This window comes from Cariama cristata, unplaced genomic scaffold (assembly GCF_000690535.1).
Source record: "Cariama cristata isolate BGI_N322 unplaced genomic scaffold, ASM69053v1 scaffold43568, whole genome shotgun sequence".
Taxonomy (NCBI): domain Eukaryota; kingdom Metazoa; phylum Chordata; class Aves; order Cariamiformes; family Cariamidae; genus Cariama; species Cariama cristata.
The window spans coordinates 21,996-43,453 of NW_009633668.1; the positions used below are offsets into that span (position 1 = coordinate 21,996).

The window sequence follows — 21,458 nt, forward strand, 5'->3', positions numbered from 1 at the left end:
GGGCCCTTTATGACTCTGCTGGGAAGTTGAATTCGAAGCTAATTTTCAGTCAAGGAATTATACAAATTGTGTTTGAAGCATGCTTTTGTTTGGGTTTTCAGGGAGGCTGTGTATGGCATCTCTGGCTGTTCTTCTAGTCCTATTTTAAGCTTTTTCTCCAAAGTCCCAAGGCAATGCAGGCAAAGTGACATCAAATTAACCCTTGAAAAAACATGTACTGCTCAAAGAATCACTGCTATCAATGGAGGAAATAGACAGCAGCGGAGTCTTCCTCCTTTTAATGAAAGGAAGAGAGGACTTAACAGATATTATCCAATTTCATTTATTTTCCTCAAGCATTTACGTAAAGGTATTTCTGAGCGTGATGTTAGTCATAAGATGCTGCAAATTCCTGTGCTTAGTATTTCTAGCTTGACCCGAAATGTGAAGAATGGGAATTTTCAGAGAGTCTTATTCATATGAGATTTCCAGCTGAAATTTGATTTGAACCTCCGTTTCAAGTTGTAGGTGAGTTACACAGCTCAATATACTTGAGGATAAGGGAGAGGACCAGTAGGGTGGCTTGTAACACTACAAAAGCCCTCATACTCCCTAATAAAGCACTCTGCTGGCTTTCATCATAAATTAGAAAGCTGTAACTCTGAAGTACCAACCCAGTGCCCGTAGAGTCATTTTAGCAGTCCAGAACAATGCAATTGTTACACCATGAGCTTCAAGTGGAGAATGGTGGTAGTCATTTCCCATACCTGCCTCACAAAAAGAAACTGCTTCAGAGCTCTGAAGAAGGCTTACTAAATGACTGTTTTTCCTACATTTTAAATGTTTTAAAGTAGTCTGTAGAGTGAGTACTGGAATATGTTTGAACACTTAAAACAGGAGGCAATGAAGAGTACATAGTGTTTATAGTTTAATACTGTGTTCGAGACAGATTTAAATGTCCACTGGCATCACCAAATTTGTTCTTTGTATATAATGTATTTCTAAATTTGCTTGTTGTATATAATGTATTTCTAAATGCTGTTTCTTACAGACACTACGTATTTTTAATAGGCCAGGAGAATCATTCTTTTAAATTATGGAGACAGATTGAGTTTGGTTGAAAAATACTTTCTTGTAAGAGTTCATATTCTGTTTAGATGAGATTTCTCTTTCTAGAATGTAGACTTGTGTATTCACTGGATTCTTGTGCAGCAACTAAATCCAGGGAGCTTGCTATTACTCTATGTGTCTACATTCTGGTCTACTGATATTCTAATTGGAAAGTTGTCAGCACCTTTCAGATTCAAGCCTTTCATGTTGTCAGTGCATAGTAGGTAGGTAAGGAAACTGTGGACAGTAAACAGAGAGTGCGCATTTGTTATAAATTTGTAACCATCTGTCTGCATAGGAGCTTACCAATCAGCACAAATGGCCACTTTTTTTCCTCTTTTAACTTAGTGTCTTGTAGCAACTCCAAGGTCTTTTCATACATTAAGAAGCTTCTTAACCTAAACCAAACATCCTTCACTGTAAATTTTCTTTCCTCATTGAAGAATATGTAAATTACTGTAAACTGAAATTCCTGTTGAATGTTTTGGTATTTGTTGAATCCACAGACCAAATTTTTGTTGTATACTAAACATGTTGGGAGGAGTTGGGAGGAGAATCTGGTTTTAATTCATGATTTGAGGAAGACATAAAAGGCATGGCAAACGTTCAACATTTATTTAACCAAAATTTATCAAAAGAGTTGAAAGTAGGTTGTTTCTGACCATCTTAACATGATTTTCTCATGAAGTCAGCGTGAAAATTTTGTCAGTTTTTCCTTGTCTTTAGGCCAATAGTAGGTCCTGTTCCTGAGAAGTATCAAGCACTTTGAAAAATTTTTTTCAGGATAGAGTATCAACTTAAATGTCTCTCAATTGATGTTTCTTTATTGTTTAATTTCTTTTCTATTGCTTACCTGTTTTGGATGGAATTCTGAAGAAATATGATAACATGTAGCTTGACTCTTGTTTACATGCCTGTCACAAGGGGAGCAGATAAGTGTAAAGGTGGAAGACGTAGACAGTTTGAAGCATCATGCTAGAATATAAGAGGTGCTGGGAGCTTCTGTCACTCCTCTGTACTTAACAGCTGCATCACAAGAAGCTTCTAATGCTAAGAGGAAAAACCTAAGAGAAAAATTTCAGAAATTAAATCCAGGGGTTACTTTGTTCATGTGTTGAGATAAAGAAAACGATGTCAGACCCAAAGAGAAGTGATATGCTTGCTCTGTATTGCCAGTGCTAAATGTGTCTTTCTTTTAGAAGAGTGCACTTAAGAGCAAGACTAACTATTGGAGACCTTAAAACATGCTGCTTTTGGTCAGTCCTAGTACCAGCCTGACAGATGGGATGCAGAAATTCCTCTTTCAAGTTTCTTCCTTGCATATTAGTGTTGTGGTTTTATTAATTTTATTAAAGAATCCTCTTAGGCACCTCTGACTTCTTAGAAAGTCCCAAATACCACTTCAGATCTCTTACCCCTTCTTATAGAACAAGAACAACACATTTCATTTCCTCTCTGTCAAAATGTGAAGAGGAGGTTTTGCAGATGAATTAATTAATCTGGAGAAACAGGACCAAACAAAACAGTTACATGGTGTGTTTTTATGCCTTGTAATTAGGCCTCCTAACTTTCTTAGCTATTGAAAAAGGTGAATAAACTTGGGTTGCTTTGCTTTGGAAAAAAACAAAAAGTAATTCTGTATATCTATCTTTCTGTCATATCAGATAAAAAAGTAAATGGACAGCTCCAGAATATGTACAAGTTGGTACCTAATCCCCAAACACAGGTATGCAAAACACTTGTTTTTTAAACCAGAATTGGTTTTTGTATGGTCAAATTTTTGCTTCTCTGTTAAAGTGAGAAAGACATTATGGCCACAAATTGCCAGTGTAAAAAATCTGTTAAATCTAAGACTAGATAACTGTATGGAGAAGTGTTTATATGTGTGGATTGATGAAATGGTTGAGAACTGTAGTCGAGGTGATTACATATACTGATTCTGGTTTAACAAAGATGAAGCTGATGGTTTCTGCATGTGGATTCTAAACATTAAAATTTGCTTATCCCTTTATAGTAGTCAAGTTTGTTAAACTGTGATATTTGTGATGGTCAGTTCATTTTGTGATAAGGTAGTGCTGTTATTTTATCAAGTGATCTTGTGTATGTGCGGGTCTTCTAAAATCTTTAGTCGTCCTTGTGAATTCATTGATAGCTTTCATACGTGAGGCAGGTGTTTGCAGAACTAGGGGAAGCTGGAAAAGGCAATTTAATTTGCTTATCAAGATTGCTAGGCAGTTCATTAAATCCTTGCAGGTGGCAAGGTAGAATTTTTAACTCTTTCATTAAAGCATTTGAAGATTTTTGTAAATAAATAAATATCAATATTTATTAATTTCCTCTGCCACCCCCACCGCCCCCCCCCCAATCTGGCATTTGTCATAACGGCTATCAAGCAAGCATGGGTGGGTTTCCTATGTTTGTGGATTCACATACACAGATACTTTTTGCTCTCAAGAGCTGAAGCAAAAATGAAGAATCTGTAGATTGAACCTGTTAGTAGACTAATTTTAGTACAGTGAAAACCAGACATTTTATTCCTGACTTTTGAACATTACCTTCTCTACTATGAGATTAGATTTTCTTCATATTTCCTTTCCTTAATTTTTCATCAAAGTGCAAGCTTCAGCAGCTAATCTTCTGGGGGCTTTTTTGTTTTTAAGGTACTATCCCTGAGGTAGACTATGGGATAACTTCCCAAGAAAAATTGTAGAAATCCTTGTTACTTCAGACATTTTAAAGGGTTGACTGATGAGTGATGATTATTATAAGGGAGCAATCCATTCTTCACAATTCTCTTCTATCTCTGATTTTCCAAGTGTTTTCATGGTAGGAAATGGTCATGTGTGGTTTCTCCTTGTTCATTCTTCATATAATACAATATTGTAAACAGTCTGTAATTACCAGATCTGGAATTCCTTCAGGAATCAAACCACAGTCCATTACATACATTTTCTTGTAGGAATGGTTAGATGTTACTTTAGGACAGTAATACTTTAATTATAGCATTACATACAGAGTTAGAGCAGTATAATGCTTAGGTTATTGGAATCACAGTCATGTCTCACATTCAAGAGAAAATGTTTTGTCTGTGAGTAATGTGAAGCCAGTTGATTAGGTACTCAGGAAGGTGCTCATCTCATTATGTTGTTGATGAAATCAACTTTACAGTTCTTTCCATTGGTCCTATAAGTGTGATAGCCCAAGACCAGGTAATTCATTCTGGCATATGGAGTGCAAGCTGCGTTCCTTTATTCCTCTTAGCAAACCCTGTATGCCAGGGCCCTGATTCTGTTATACCACTTCTGTGGAAGTAGGGATTATATTTATGCAAGAGAAGTCCTGAGAAAGTGAGCTAAAACAGTTTTCCAAATATTTGCACAGCTTAAGCATGAAAGGAGGACTGGAGCCAACATTTAGTGCTTTTAGTCAGCTTCACAGGGCTTAGCTCCAGAGCAGTACTGCTTTATCACCCTCCACAGAAATATCATGAAAACATTCTGTAGATTATTCTGAAAATTCTCGTATCATTCTCACTTTAGTGGTGCAAAAAGCTATAAAACTAAGGCTGGGAAGCAGATAGTGGCCAGCTCTTAAGTTTACGTTATTACCTCATTTTCCACAGTATTAGGTGGGGTATGTTGCAGTGCTGCAATCGCATCATCAGTGCAAAGCCAGAATGAGTGTTATTTAGGCCAAGCTTTGTTTGTGCTTTGTTTTGCTCCAAAGACACTCTTCTCTGTAAGGAGATGTTTTTAAAGGCTGTTTATTAAAGCAGCATTACCGATCCATCTAGTCATTCTGCCATTTCAACATTGGTCACATATTAGCTTGTGTTTCTTTTGGCAGATTCATCCTTTAAATTTGACTAAACTCCTGGGGCTGTGTGAGCTGCAACTAATGAGAGAGGGGAAGAAAAGGAGAGCTCTAGAGATGGTCATTCCTTTTCCCTTCATAACCAACGGGTGGTGGTACAGTGGAGAGAATGCAGTAGAAATTTATTTCCTCTTCTGTCTGACTAGGTTCCTGTAATTTCATGTCAGTCTGAAAGGTGGGGTCCTCCTTGATATTTTCTAGCCAAAAAGCAGGACTCTTAGCTTCTATTGTTTGTTAAACTCTGGAAGAAAATATGCCTGCTCTTCCAAAACTTATTGAATGCAGGTTGACCTTAATGCTTCCTTGACAAGTCTCTTACATGTATACCAGTTATTTGTGGCTTTTTGGAGTATTGGAATATGAGAGAGGCAGAAAGAACAAGTGTCTCTTAAAGTCATGTTGCCATATACCATTTGACAGAATGTCTGAGAACGGCAATCCTTTATGCAATACTCCACAGGTATATGACCAGAAGTTAAGATGCATGATTTATGGTATAACTTACATCTCTAATTTTCCTCTGAAATTAAGAAATACCTTATTTGCCATCTTCCTTAGTTCACAGAGATGCCACAGTCATTTTAATAATTAATGTTCCTAATACCTATAAGCTTTATATTCTCTGTCTGGAAAACACAGTTAATAGTGCCATTCCTACAGATGATATGCTGATGTTTCTGAAATAGTTTGTCCAAGTAGTAAATTTTACTAGACATACAAGTATCTAAAGTAGTCATGTTTTGGAGACCAAGAAGAGAGGATTGACAACATGTTGGTAGAGTTGAAGTGCAGCATTTGCAGGTTCATGCAGGTAAGCAGTGTAACTACAGCAGCTCCAAAACACAGATTTCATGTCAATGATTTCTTCTTGAGTGAGAAACTAAATTCTGAATGTATTTTAATGTATTTAACATTTTCATATTGCTGCCATTAGAGACATCTGTTATTGTTCAACAAAGAATGGATGCTCTTGTCAATATAAGAACCTTTTACTAGTAAAAAGATTGATAATAATTATGATTATTATCATAATTATTCCAGTTCCATGCTGGTGTTAGACGAGCACTACAACTTGAGAGCTCTTTATTTGATTGTAGGGCTCCTGATCAGAAATACAATAAAATGAACACCACCTTCTGATAAATGCATTTCATCCTACTTAATCACATGAATAGCAGGGTTTCTTCAAAAGCTGATCATCTACAACACAATTTTTGTGCTAGAAGGCAATAAAAAAAGGAAGATTATTTTGTATCCTTCATTAATGACAATGATTGAAACCTCCACTTAATTTCAAACCATATTCATGCCAATCCAAAACTGTTACTAGGTAGCAGGAGTAATGGTTTTCATGGAATAATCAGCCTCCATCCATTTCCCTGAGGAAAAGGCCATCTTCCTTGTTCAGACTTGCTTTCTTCAAGCTTCTTAGACTTTGGTCTGTGTTTGATGTGCACCCAACAATTGCTTTTAAGCTTTTTTTAAAAAAATATTTAGAATAGAGCAAAAATAGTTATCCTTAGGTAAATAATTAAAACTTTGTCATCAAATGCTGAATTTTCATACAAGTATTCTTTCACATGAAATAGACCAGATGTCATGAAGTGCAAAATTAGCATTAACTGCTTCTGGCTTTAGCGGTGTACATGTAACACAGGGAGGTAATTGTTTATCTTCTTTGTTGTAACCCAGATATACTGAAAAAAAATTTCACTTTTAATGTATTTAGCATTTTTATGTTGCTGGCATTACAGTCTACCTCCTCTCATCACCCGAGTGTATGATCAAGCTTTCAGAAGTTGTTCCTAGTACCCATGTGTGGTAATAAATACTGATTTATAATCTCTGGGATCAGCTGCTTTCTTCCTTTTAATAAATGTTGGGTCCATTCATGTGTTCCTTATTTTCATGGCATCAAAATGCTGGAAAACATTCACATTTAGGCAAAAAGTAATCTGGGTCAAAGACAAGTGAACAACAGAAAAGTCCAAGTATTTAGCATAAAAATGTGAGAAGAACATGGGTGGCTGGCCAATTATACTTTGGAAACAATTTCACTAAATAAAATGACTCTGAGTTTATCTACTTGAAGCAGACTATGCACTCAAGAGTGCTGATAGTTTACAAATGTACACCTGGTTCTGGAATAATTCATGTTCTAAATGTGCTGTTCCTGAGAATATAATTATATCCTGTGACCAAATTTGTAATTGCATATGTTTCAGATGTTTTGTTGTAGTTAAATTTCAGTTTTTCTTAGCTTTCTGGACTAGTCAGTGAGTGCTCTTAAAAAAGGACTGGGGATTCCTAAGATGTCAAATACTGTGTTTTTATGAAGAAAAACATCTCAAGCAGAAAAAAGGAGATCAAAATGCAATATTACTACACTAGCCCATGGGAACTGAAGCAATAGTGTAACCTTCAGTGACTAGGGCCAGAGCCATATCCTGTGTTAACTTGGGGCAGGCGTGGTATTGGATTACAGCCCTCTATTTTTGTTCCTAAGAAAGTTCAATTACTGTTATGGCAGTTATCCCAAGACTTTTTTTTTTCCGTCTTCTCTCAGCTCACACTGCGTGATAATAAGAAGTTGGTCCCTGTCACAATAATCAAACAAGGTAAATTTGTGTATTTTAAATTGATTCTTATGCTCTGCAAGAGTGACTTAAAATTAAAATGAAAGAAAAATTCTGACTGAAATGTGAATGTCGTGAAAGTTTCCTTTCAGAATAGGTGGAATCTTGCAAACTATCATATTCTTTAATTACAAATACTATTAAGCTCTTACCTATCTGTGTTAATAAAATGAGCTATTACATTGCATTATAAACAAAGACTTAGTTGAGTCATTGAGTGGATACCAATCAGTTCTGATTTCTACTAGTATCCACTCTTCTCTTTCAAGTGGATTGGCCAGGTGTATTGATCTCACAGCTGTGCATAACTTGATATTCAGGCATGAAGGGCAGCAGTATGGATAAGATTCATCCTACCAAACTTTTTTGTGGGTATCTTCAGCCAAGTCGTTGACTTAGACTCTCTTCTTCTGCTTTCACTGGTCAGTGGAGAGAGATATCTACAGTAGACTTAAACATATTGCCCTTTAGAAATGCCTGTTTCTCTGTACTAGTGAGAGATAGTATAGTAGTGTTATCTTTGAAAATTAACTGCTTAAAGATAACTGATAGAAAATGAGCTGCAGATTAAAACCTGCTAACAGAAATTGTATCGTCAATAATTTTAAGTAACAAAATGAAGCAAACTGTCTTTGGAGGTAGTTCACAGTTCCGGGACAGAAAAACACTGGAGGGTGGTGTGAAAGCAAAATACAGTAATTATCATTAACATATGACTGTACTGGCATTTGCTTCACATGCATCCTTTTTTGAAGACTTGTCAATGGCAGGATAATGAGATGGCCTGGAGCTGGCCCTATATTGACATCAGCCTAGAATGTCATTTTTCACCAAGGATATAAAACTGAAATGGTAGAGCAGAGATACACAGTTAAGAGATGATGTAGAGGAAACACAGTTTGCAGTCTCTTAAACTGAATGTAAATACAGAAAATATTAGGATGATGTCCTCATCTCCAAATATTAACTTGAGGGAAGGCTTTCAGAATGCTGAGGCTTGTCTCAGATGTGGTTTTGTATCTTGTTTTGGGTTTTTTAAAATTATTTTCTAATATCGCTGTGTTGTCTCCACAGTTATTCAAAATCGGACGCAGTCAAAAACTTCAGATAGTTCTCTGCCTGGAGCGATATTAGGTGACTAGAAGATATTTTTATTATTTTTCCTCATCTTTCTCTGAAAATTAGAACTGTGTAAATACTTTCAATTTTCTTGATCTCGATAGTTCTTTCCTTGCATATCGAAGGGTATTCAGACAGCATTTGTTATACTTTATGGTGGAACAGATGGTTCAAGGATGATGTCGCCTAAGGGAAATAGAGTAATTTTATTGTCATAGTATTTAGAAGAGGATACTGTCACTGTTTAAGCCAGGAAGTTTTTTCATACTTCAAGTAAAGTTCTGTGGCAAAGATCTTACTGAGATGAGGGGTTGTTCTTTTTGGGTTCTTTAAGGTAGTATGATAAGATACCATCTACAGACACAAACCTGTATTGATATATTAGGCTATAGTGATGTATACTATAACCCTCCTTGCAATTAGAACTTGATGTTAGATCTCGGGGCATAACTGTTTCCCTCAAGCCATTCAGTTTCATACTCTCTGTTCTTGTTTGACCTATAAGAATATAAAATACTGACTTAGAACATAAAAATAGGGAGAAGTCTATTATACAGTGCTTAGTGTGGTGAACTGCTGGTCTGCCTGAAATAGATAGGAAAGGCGTACTGCATCATGCACCTTGTGACCAATTTATTACTGGACTCAGGAAGGTGTTTAGTCCTTTATATATATGGAAATACTTTATGTAACTACATAACTTTGGCTTAAGTTTGTTTTGTGTGAGTTTTAACATATTGATGGAAATCAAACAGGTACTTACTGACCATGTTTGGTCGGGAGTCTTCTTGTCCCACCGGACAGAATGTCCCAGCATCTGTGATACTGCAGTACTCCAGGGTTGTATACTCCAGTATTGGAATTATTTTCAATTCTGATTAATCATGAAATGGTGGTAATACAGTCAGTGGTGTAAAGGGGAAATAGCACCAAATGGGAGTGATAATTACTGAATAGAACTAACTGATGTCCTAGATACTCAGACTAAACTCCCAATGGTTCAGTAGTAGTTGCTCACACATCTCAGAGGGCAGACTGTGTATTTTTGATCTCTTCTGGAATTAATGCCACTCATCTTTCTGTGTAGTGCACCTTATTGTTCCAGGTCTCAATGAAACCCAAGAGAAACTTCCTCCTCTCATTACGATAGATGACATACATCAAGCATCAAGGAAAAAGCTGGGTAAGCAGAATTGAACTAAGCTTGTATTGTTCGTGAGCAATATCAGAAGCATAGTGGTGTGAGATGATATATGCTAGCAGAAAAGTCCTTTTTTTTTTTCCTCTTTTACCTTCTTTTTTCCTATTTGTCTAGTTAATAATTAGCTTGGACTTATAAGGATTCATAGAAATTCACTTATTTTAAAACATCTGAGCAAGTTTTTAAGGTATTTTGCAGCCATGTAAAAGAATATGCAGTAGCTTTGATCCATAGAGGAAAGGAGGGAAACCAGCCGTGTTTATGGACTTTAGGGGTTTTGGTTTGTTTTACAATGTAACGTATTTTTTTCATAGGTTACATCTTTCAATATATGTCTAAAAATGGAAGTTTGCGTGTCCATTTGAAACACCAGATTTTCAGTGAATTTTAATTATGTGAGCTCTGGCTTGAGTATATCTGAAAAATGGGGTCATGAAGAGATTCTTATTTATCATCTGTAATTAAATAAATCCATGAAAAATGGTAGCCAGAAATTAGAACATTTCAGTACAAGTTTCATGTGTATCTTGTGAATATGCCTGAAAGCTGCAGGAAGAAGATTACTTGAGGCTTTAGTTTAAGATGTGTAAACTAGCATATCATCTGTGAATGGCTATCTTAAAAAACCTCAATAATGCCTCCAGTGCATCTTTCACAGATCCCTTGAGTAGAGTTCTGGAGCTGATGACTTTTGGCTTGGCTAGGCTTAATACGTAATTTGAACTCCAAGCAACTGGGTCAAATTTTTTCCTTTCTTATTTCTGCCTTATTTAATTTACTCTGTTGCTCAATTACTGGCCATGGCACATTCTCAGACTGGTTTGCTTTGCAGTGAGAAAACAACAGTGCTAGTTCCTGTTAAGATACTGTGTACGTGTAGGGGTAGATCTACATAGTAGAGTAATATTTGAAGGTGTTTGAGTAAGAATATGTTTGGATTGAAGCAGAGTTCCTTAAAAATTAGTGTCTGGAAGTATTTACCAGCATTTGACAGACAAATGGTGTTAGCATCATCTGTGGCTACTGAAAATTTAAAGTGGAAAATTAATTGCAGTATGTACATTACAGAGCTTTACTGGTTTTCAGTCATGATGATAAAATTAATCGCATTGTTAATTTGATTACTAATATTTTCTTTGAACAGCAAACATAGAAAACAAGGTGTTTATCATTAGTAGCTTAGTTTTAACATGTATATGATGTGCAGGTCACAAAGATACTATTAAAACTCAGTAGACCATATTTTGACAAATCCGGTTTTCACACCCTTTACTTCTAGTAAACCATATTTTAAGACCTCCAATATTAGTTTTGGACTACAGTATCTAGAACTTTTATATTTGTTTTCATCTACCAGTAAAATTATATCTTTCTGCAGGATAACAATGTTGTGTTTTCAGATAGGTCCTAAGGTTCAGTAGTGTGTGTGGTAAAAATGGCAGAACAGGACTATGAGTGAAAGATGGGGAAAAAGACAAAGGTAGCTTCGGTTGTCCTAGAGATGTCCAACTTCCTCGTCTGGCTAAGGGTAGACCTTAGACTTCTAAATTTAAATGCTGTCATATGTCTAAAACAGATAGCTGTTGTGATGCCAATTTGGAGCCACTCTTTGTGGTAGATTACACAAACACCTTTGTGAAAGTAACCAGAGCAGACAAGTGATGTTTTGTTCTGTTCTGTTTACTATGTGTTCCTTACGAGAGAACATGAAGTACATGGCTGTACACACAAGGGACTACTAGATTTCAAAGGAGTATAAAACAGGGAAGAGTCATTGCTTGCAAAGCAAAAATAATCTGGGAAATAATTTCAATATATAAAATAATTGACAAAAAGACATATTGTGCAAATCCATACCGATGTCTTTCGCTGATGCCTGCAAATGATGCATGTCTACAATAAAAGGCAATAAGACTTACGCTGTGTGTAAAATTATGCTGACATACTGCAACTATTCTAATTCTGTATTATTTAAAAAAGTTAAAATAATACGTCAAGAGTATAATTTTTACTGAATTTTCAAAGTATTTTTTTCTGTTCACTTTGTCAAAAACTTACTTTTTTTTTTTTTTAAAGAGTAGTAGTCCAGGAAAAAAAGCACAAAATATATTGCCTTAGTCCTCAATGGAAAAAAAAAAAAAAAAAAAGTGTATTATTCCAGTCACAATTAATTAATTTTCCCTATATCCACTGCTGGAATATCTTTATATCTGTTGGAATAGAAGGCTATTGTCATACCACTGTAATTGTTAGAAGTAATGTAAAGGAAAAGAAGGACATGACTAGTGTGACGATTCCATTGTATTTGAAAATTTATTAGACTATTCTTTTATAATGCTTAGAACTATATTACATCTTTGAATTCTGAAAAGCGTTTTTGCTGTTAATGCTCAAATGCTAGACTAATGAAAAACACTGTAAACTATTTTGCACTGTGAAAGTAATGATTCATAAGATATTAAATTCCTTTCTGTAAATTTTATTTTCAAGGAGTCTTTTAATGAACAAAACAATACCAAAAATGCATGTGATAATATAGCTAGATAGATGCTTGTACTGATTATGCAGTGGAAGTTCATTGATTCCTAAGGGTATTCAGCTTTCCACATTTATCCATGTTGGTTTCCTTTAGCAAACTGAAGTGGGACAGAAATAAATCTGTAGCAGAACAGTGCAGATACAGCTTTGCAATTACTCTCTGATGTCTTGTCCCTTTAGCTAAGAATGAAACTCAAGTATGGCCTGCTGAATCCAAAACACCAGAAGTTCAAGAGATCTCCCCACAGTCCCTCCCAGGTAATGAAAATTCTATTTTTAGAAACTCTGTGGAATATCTTTGCCAAATACATAAACTAAAATTAAATCCATCTTTGTGTTGCTTAATCTGCAGTTAAAGGCAGTATTTGGAAAACAGGAGGATAATGTAGCTAAATTATTAGCCATGAGTGGAGGATGTGGATAAAAATCTAAATTGAATTTTGGAGGAAAGTTTCAGATGCTACGATTGTTAAGTTTGTAAAAACACTTAGAATTAGAACTGTATCTTTGGGGGGTGCTGGATACCTTGAAATTGTGAAAAATGGCAAAACAAGTTTTCTTGTGATGCACCTTGAACTGGAACAGTCACAGTAACAAGCTCTATTTCAGAGGTGCAGAGGATGATGGCATGATATTCTATTTAAGTTCAGTTTTGAACACACCAATTTTGACCACACTCTGTGAACTTCCTAGTCCTATTAAAGTAAGTGGGAGCTGTTCACATTCCTGGGATAGGAATATAAAATTTGATCCTAGACTCGTATTCAAGGTTACATGTCTGTGAAATGTATGTTAACTTGTATATTTGGAAGACTGAAGTTTTTTATCATCTAGTTGTGGCTGAAAAAATACAACTTATTTAAAAGGACATACTCAGATCAGAATTTCTTCAACTATTCGAAAACATGAAGTGAAATTTTAAAACTCACAAGATTTACTGCCTCCAGTTGCTTAGGAAACAAGTTAGTGTAACAGACAGACAACTTTATCAAGTTGTATGACAAGTACAGCCCTATATTTTAACATTTACAATCTGAGGGCAAAAAAGTTATAGAGATCTAAAGTGTTCAGAGTGAAATGAGGAAGAGTGACTTTCCACCCACTTTATCGACCCACATTTCAGAATTGTTTAAGTAGACATATACCTATCTTCATTTTCTGTAGTTTGACTTTTCTCCTATAACTGAGACTGAAGCCTTGATTCTGCTGTCGTTAGAGACAATAGTTGGATTCTGCCAACTTCTTTGCTGAAAGGGGGAAAGGAGGCTTGAACAGTGGAGAGACTTTAAAATGACAAAAGAGTTTGAGGAAACAAATACAGTAAAGGTTTGATTTGGTTTAGTTTAGTCACATTATGTGATCTTGCTGGCATTACTCTATTCCATCTGAAGTATTTCCTGGCTGGCTGAAATGGTGTAGCACATTGTTCCTTTGAAATCAGCTGATTCACACAGATACTGCCCTTAAATACAACTCCATTTATTTTATTCCTTAAGTATATCAAAGATACCATACTTTACATCATCAGACCAACTCAATCTTTAATTAAAACAAGCAAACAAACAAACCCCTCCCAAAGAGTATGTAGGGAATAAAAGAGAGATAGGATGCAGAAAAATCATGTAATGATTGACAACTATCTTTTAGATTAAACAATCTATTGGGTTTTTTTCCCTGAAAATGTTAGCGGAATTTTATTTTCCGCTCAATAGATAAGTGTTGTATTTGCCAAATTCTAGTTTTAACCATCAGTTCCTTTCTGCAAAACCTTCATATGGATAGCTTTTTTCTGTTCTGTTAATCCTAAAGATTAAGGGGAAAACCAAGATGCTCCTGCTCAGGAAGTTATTATCAAAGGGGGCTCTGAACTTTACAAGTTCAGCATATGTGTAATAAACAGCTTGCTTTGAATTGGGAATATGTGGATACTTTTTAGAAAAAACCTGAAGAATATTTTTTTTTCCATTTATTTTTGCTTTACAGTTTGAGGTCTCTTGTGGACTTAAATTCTGCAGTTATTTTACTAAGTTATTTACTTTGTCTAAGTAACTGCAGAACAGGCATTCTAGAAGTATATTTTATAGAAGTTTGCCATTTTGTAAAAGTGAGAACTGAATGCATAAATTTGTGTAGTTGTCTCTCCAGCAAAATCCTAGTCCTCAGGCTTGCATTCATCTAATCAAAATACATCATTCCTTGTGCTGGAATCTACTGCTTAATCAGGTCAACAGTGTGAAATGTGACACCAGAGTTGATATATCACCTGGGTAGGAGAGAGTTGGTCCATTTGGTTTCCTTTCCTTTGTGTTCTGTAATTATGTTTAGGTACTTGGCATGCGGTAATTCTAACCATAAACATTGTAATCTCTAGACACAGCACGGAATTACATGTTTATGAAGTTGAATAGTGTGTTTCATTATAGATTGTAATAATTGGCAAGTACTGTCTTTTTAGTGACAAATTATATACAACCATTTGTTACAACTAAATGTATTGCTATCACACCGTTAGTTATTTCCTGAAATATTTAGAATAATTTTCATCTTCCACTTCAGGCTTCCTCTGTGGTTTTGCTTCCATGTCTCTTTGTCTGTGGTGACCATTCCTTTCAGTCATTCTTTGTTGATCACAGCACCAGTGCCCATGTTAAAGTATGAGTATGTCACACTATTCACAATAAAGAATGTATTCATTGTGATTACAGTATTTCAATTGAAGAGAAAAAATTAGAAAGTGGCAGGAAACAGGGAAGTGAAAGTGAATCCTTTAAAAGAAAAAAGTTTTTAAAATGTAATTTCTGTCTAGTCATTGCATATGCAAAAATAATTTGAATACTTAAGCATTTGAGCCAGATTTTCACAGATAACTTAAGTGAAAGATCTGAGCACCGGCCTTTTGCAAAGGTTGCATTTGAGAGACAGGGTAATATATAGGCGCCATTAATTGACTTTAGCAATATGATCTACTTCGTTATATTTCATTCAGACTTCCCTATTTGAAAATCATAGTGGATTCTTTGAGTAAGGCATAGTACTTATTTGCTGTGAAACGTTTAAGGACTGGTGCCAGAAGCGGCAACAGAATGCTGATTTAAAAGGAACTGTGTGCTGTAGCAGCCGTTGTGTCATCAGTCATGCAAGAAGGGAAGAAAGGAACTTGAAGTCTTTCAGCAAGTGGGCTATCTGAAAAGCTCCATGAGCTGGACCGGTCTTGTATTCCACTGGGTGTTTGTCAGAGGTGTGTTTTGTGATGTGATGTGATTCAGTAACTTTTCTTGGAGTATTTGTCAGACAGGTATCCCATCATTCTCTTAATTTCAGGCCTCCCCTCCCTTGGCATGCACTTCCATGGAAAGACTGGTTCGTAAGCTCTTTCATACTTTGTTTTTGCCAGGCTTGTTACAATATTTTTCCACTTAGGACTGATTTATTCTTAACACAACAGCACAAATTCATAAGACTTTTTTTTTTCTTCAATCTTTAAAATGCTATCTAATATACCTCAAACTACCAGTACGTTTTTTGTTTCTCTCAGGTGAATCAAGTTTATTTATTAACTTACTTTATTAACTTCACAGGGAAATGGGAGCTAACCAACAGTTAGAAATATCAGTGCATTTGTCTAGTACGTGGAAGAACGAGTTTTTTAAAAAAAGAGCAAGTTATTTCTTTATGTAAGGAATTGTACCAGAAATTTATCAAAGTAGATTTGTCAAATAGAGAATAGGCTTCAAATGAAAAACATCACCTGTGAATCTGAACTAGGGTTAATGTTTGGTAGAAAAAACTCCTTTGTTGCCATGTTTCCCAAGTTCTGTTCCTCCTGTCCTCCTTCGGGCCCCTGAAGGCTTCCCCTTGTGCTCACATGGGGTGTGAGGAGGAGTGAGATTATTGCTTCCATCAGAATGTCTTAATTCCAGTTGTGGAGGAAGAGAGGAACACGAATGAGAGGGTCAAGAGAAGTTAGAAGAAAAATTGTTTAAGAAATATTGCCTAAATGTGTTCTTGCTGTATTCCATGCTTTGATAGTGGATATTCCTTGCTTGGTCGTGTTAACCATTTACTTTGCAGCTACCATTGAACCACACATTTAAGCCTAGTTTACCTGGTGCCCTGGGAAAGTCAGAGGCATTTCTCTCTTTCTCTCATTTAGCTTTTAAAGCCTAAACTTTCTGGTTTCTGTACATTTTTTTACAAAAATGTCTACTGTTCTTTCCCATCACCCCTACAATGTTCTGTGCAAAAGAGAGGAGAGCTCGGTTTCTTTTGTCCCGATTCTAGGCATACTTTTTCTTGTTCAGCTTGCTCAACTAACTTAGCTGACAAGTGACATGCTTCATATGCGTGTAAGCCATCTGAACTCTAAAAAAAACCCCAAAGGATAATGAGTTCTAAATTTCTGTATTTGCTTTTGTTTGTTTCTACCAATAAGAAATGTTAGCTTTTGAAGTACTTCTGAGATATGGGTTTGTTAGTTGTTGTTTCTGGGTTTCTTATGGGTGAATTTTCTCCCACAAACTTCATAGAAATAAATTGCTTTATCTTCTCTGTAGAACAAAGTCCTCCTTCCACTGATGACAGTAATAGCACTGTAACTGACTTAGAAGCTCAATTGGATCATAATAAGGCAGCGCCTGTGGAGATTCCAGCTTTTGTGGCACTGAAAATCACCATACTCCAAACCAGAAAACAGTATCATAGTTGTAACTGTAGGTGCATCTGTGTAACTATTTAGAATCTGGAAAACAGCATGTTTTCTTCAGGAAATGAAATAAGAAGCTTATAAACCTACATGATCAGTTCTTGCTTGAAGCATGCTCAGTAGATTGTGGAAAAAGCATGGAGAGCATGCTGGAAAAACAAAACTCTTCCTGTTGTATCTCAAAAAGAAAGTGCTATTTTGTTAAACTGAATGAATACTAAACCTTAGTGCTATATTGATGATAATCATCAATATTAAAAGATCTTCTCTAAATACCAACATGTGCTAAATACTGTGCAGTTTGTTCTGTGGAAAGAATTAATGCTCTTATCACATTGAAGACTGAGACCTTACCATCCTGTGTTCCATATCAATAAGCTTTGGCATTTTATAAACTGAAGTTACCAGTTGTGTGTGCTATATGACTGATTAAACGCTATGGGACCTCCAGCAAGATAGAGAGGAAAGAAGTGATCTTGACTTACCATAGGAATGAAATGTTACGTGAAACAGCTGGACAAGTATAATTATGCACCCGTTTATTAAAATATTGTAAGCAATTCAGTTTAGGTACATTTAATGACTGTTTAATACACTGCCCATGCTTTACTCTGAAGATGTAGAATTAGAAGAACAGATGGAAGTCAAGAACCTATTATATTATTACTAGAAAAATGAAAGAGCTAAGGTATTATAGGTGAGTCTTTATTCTTTTCCTGATAATTTTTATATTAGAAAGGTGAAAAAAAAATCCAGAATAGCAGGGAAAATATTTGTAAATACACTTTATGATATAATGGATCTTGTTTATAATGTATATCATAATGAATTTGGGAGTCTGTAACGGAAGTACAGTGTGAGCTTCTGATCTTAGCTTTACTCTTGGTGACTTCTGTTTTCATTTACTTATGTAAAACTGCAACAAATTAAATCCAAAGCATCATATAGACTTCACATCTGAAAACAAAAATGAATATTAATCGTGATGGAGTTGAGCTGCTGCAGAAATTACTATAATCAGGTGGCACAAAATGATGGTATGAAAAGCAGCGGGTTTTGGGCAGTAGATAAAGAAAATCTCAGTGGGATTCTAAATTAAACAAAGCTTCTTTCTTCTAGCTCAGGCTGAGAAAAAACATGGACCTGACGAATTTAAATCAACGCCTAAATCCGAATTGGTGCAAACACAAAACATACTGGGTAACTAGTTTTGCTGCTTTTTGCCTTCTTTATACATTAAATGCTTTTTTCACCTCCAGCAGAGTTTTTCTACTACGTGCTGCATCTTCTTTGTATTGACTCCAAAGAAAGTCCTGACTAAAAATTTCTGGTTCCCTTTGTGTTTCCAGCGACTCACACATTAAATGTAAAGCAGGATGCATCTAGCTCTGGCTGAACTGTGGCTGTTATACATACAGTTATTGCTAGCAGATTTGACTGGATGATTCAGTTTTATTTTTCAAAGTAATGCTTTCTGTCTATGTGATCTGCATGATTGACATCACATAAAATTTCCATCAGTAAAATTAACCTCAATGATAGAATTGAAATAATTACGTCCTTAATTTCTTCTGATGGCAGGTTCAGGTAGCCTCAACAGTGATGCAAAAGGAAACTTGCATGTGACGTGATATAATTGTATTTGTCCTGGAGGAAAAAAGAGCTCTACTGATTTTTTCATAGACATGCCTCAGAATGAGAGATTTCTGATCTAAGTAGTAGTATTGTTAGTTTTGTGATTTGGAGCAGCATCTACTTACTTCTTGCATTCAGAATTCCAAATTCTCCAATGTTGATTTTGTTGCCTGTATTTTAATCCCCAAGCCGTGCAAAATTCTGAACATAAATCTAAACTTGAGGTTGTATTTATTATTTTTTTTTTTGACTTTGATTAGATTTTTCTAAAGCACGGATGACATACATACAGAATGATGTATGATAAAAGAAAAGATCATCTGCATTTGCAGGACTGAAATGCAGATCTTCCCGTGAAGAGGACTCCTAATGCTTCTCAATAAACATGTTTTTACATAATCCTATTGATTTATGTTAATGTCATACTCTCTCTTTTGGCTTTTTTCATTTACAGTTGCAAGCAGTTTTCCAGAATATACTGAAGTTAAACCATCAGTCAATCTAATTTTCATTCTAACTTTTAATTTTTTAAGCATAATCAACCTTGCATGTTTTTTGCCATGCTTTTAAAGATTAAAATATTAAATTTAATCAAGATACGTCACTGCTTAATTTCAAACTAGGTGGTCATAGTTACTGGTGGCTGTTCATTATCAAATTCTTGTGATTGATGGATCTTTGTATTACGATTAGAGAAAAGGTGATTTCATTCGTATTCCACACATCTTTCTACATGACAAATTGATATGGGTTTTTTTCTTGGTTGGAACTAATTTTTTTCTTTTTTATTAAATATCATTGGTTTCAGGAGTGAGTGGTGGTTTATGAGCCAAAATATAGATCCATACTGTGTCTTGTAATATTCTTAATCAAGTAAAACCTTGATTATTTCTTTTATCATAGCTTCTAATGAAATACAGCCATTTCCTTCTGGATCCAGAATCTCTGATGCTCCAAAAAGTCCATTGCCAGAACTTGGTAATTACTTTCTTTGTAAATTCGAGTAAACTTCAGTTGTTTTGTTGTTTCTGTGGCTGGTAGGTAGGTTTTAATGCTTCAGCTGCAATAATAGCCATCTGTATGTAAAATATGGTAGCCATTAGCTTTTTCTTCACAAAATTTGCAAATTTCTCCTTTCATTCCAAGTCTGGTTTTGCTTTATTGTCATGATAGGATGCTCCAGATTAATGCTTCATTTTAAAAAACAACAAAAAAAAACCTCGTCAGGATATGTGGGCTAACTTCTATCTGTAGAATGATGATCGCAATTTATACTTTACTAGTCTGTACTCTTGATTTTGTAATTTTCTTGGAAGTACCCGACAAACTTCTGGGACTGACTGTATTTCACAGTTGGAGTACTATTCCAGCCAACATCAGTTCTGTGAGTTTTCATGTAGCTTCCCAAATACTTGTATATTTTGTTAAAATAGTGCCATGATTTGTAGATGTTGTTGTGTTTTAAATATTCATAAGTACTTGCTTATTTCTGGATTAATTAGTTTTTTGGTGATGAACTTCAGGACACTGTGGAAAGGCCTGATATGTGAGAAAGTACGGCACTGCTCGCACTTTCAAAATAGTTTTATCTGTGTTGGGGTCAAAAATCTTCTTATGGACAAAGAGAAAACACACTTTTTCTTTCTTTTTTTTTTTTTTTTAAGTTATTTTATATATATACACACACACTTTTTCATGTATGTATATATGTATAGACATATATTTATATATGTGTATATGCATATAAAGCTGAGAATTTATTTTTAATGTAATGGAAATAACAGTCTATCTAATTCAAGAATCATCATTAGTCTAGATTTAACTCTTACAGTAAAACAAAGATATTAATGCAGGTAGAGTACTTAAATACAGAAAAAGCCTCAGTAATAGCAGTAACATAATTAAAATAGTAACACAAAAACTTCTTAGCTTCTACCCTTTTTCCTGGTGTTTTACTTACCCTTCCACTACACCTCTAGGTCCTAAGCTTGGCGATTCATGCTTGTGTTGGTAATGAGTGGGGGTGTTTCAGCAAGTTACGAGCATCTCGAGTCCTGTGCTGGGAGGAATATGATGTTCATGTTGATGATTTCTTCCTCTTCTCTTCTTTCTTCCTTCCTTCCGCTGAGAGAGACCTTATGTCTGGATTTACCATATATAGTGCCATTTGTGTATGTTAGATACTATTTCTGTGTTCTTGTCATTACCCCTAAAGTAAATTTTGTCCAGCTTCAGATGTTCAGTTTTTATACCTGACCATCGCTGAGCTCTTTATGGCATGGAGTCTCCAGTGCCAAGCCTGGTCCCCATCTTTTATCGTCCCATGCCTGTACTCCTCTATGCCATATCCTGTGTCGCCCCTTCTCAAGACCTCTGCTTTCACAACAGAGCTATATTTCTCTACACTGTGTCATTGTGTTAGTCATGAATGTCTCATTCTACTGAAACATCTGCTTGTTACTGCTATCTATATAAACAGCTATTACACTAGTTAACTGGAGTGAACTTGAATCAGTATGGATTTGCATATCACTAAGAATTAGTCAAGAAGTTATCATATAATAGTGCTGGTTTATTTAGACAGCATACTTTTATTTAATGCAGTCTGCCAAATTTTAAAATAATTTCCAGGAACAACTCTTACTTCTTGAAATGCATATTTGAA

General features: G+C 35.4%; 1 protein-coding gene across 1 annotated transcript in view; it reads left to right on the plus strand.

The window, feature by feature from the left end:
• Window positions 1-19,771, plus strand: part of LOC104166778 (target of Nesh-SH3-like) — a gene marked incomplete at both ends in the record, with an annotated part of 30,138 nt that extends 10,367 nt beyond the window's left edge. Inside the window, 7 exons of the mRNA XM_009706836.1 lie at window positions 2,754-2,815; window positions 7,529-7,580; window positions 8,673-8,732; window positions 9,805-9,900; window positions 12,637-12,714; window positions 18,278-18,358; window positions 19,697-19,771. Of these exons, the coding sequence (XP_009705138.1) occupies window positions 2,754-2,815; window positions 7,529-7,580; window positions 8,673-8,732; window positions 9,805-9,900; window positions 12,637-12,714; window positions 18,278-18,358; window positions 19,697-19,771 (504 nt within the window). The remainder of the gene's footprint in view (window positions 1-2,753; window positions 2,816-7,528; window positions 7,581-8,672; window positions 8,733-9,804; window positions 9,901-12,636; window positions 12,715-18,277; window positions 18,359-19,696) is intronic.
• Between the last annotated feature and the right edge of the window lie 1,687 nt (window positions 19,772-21,458).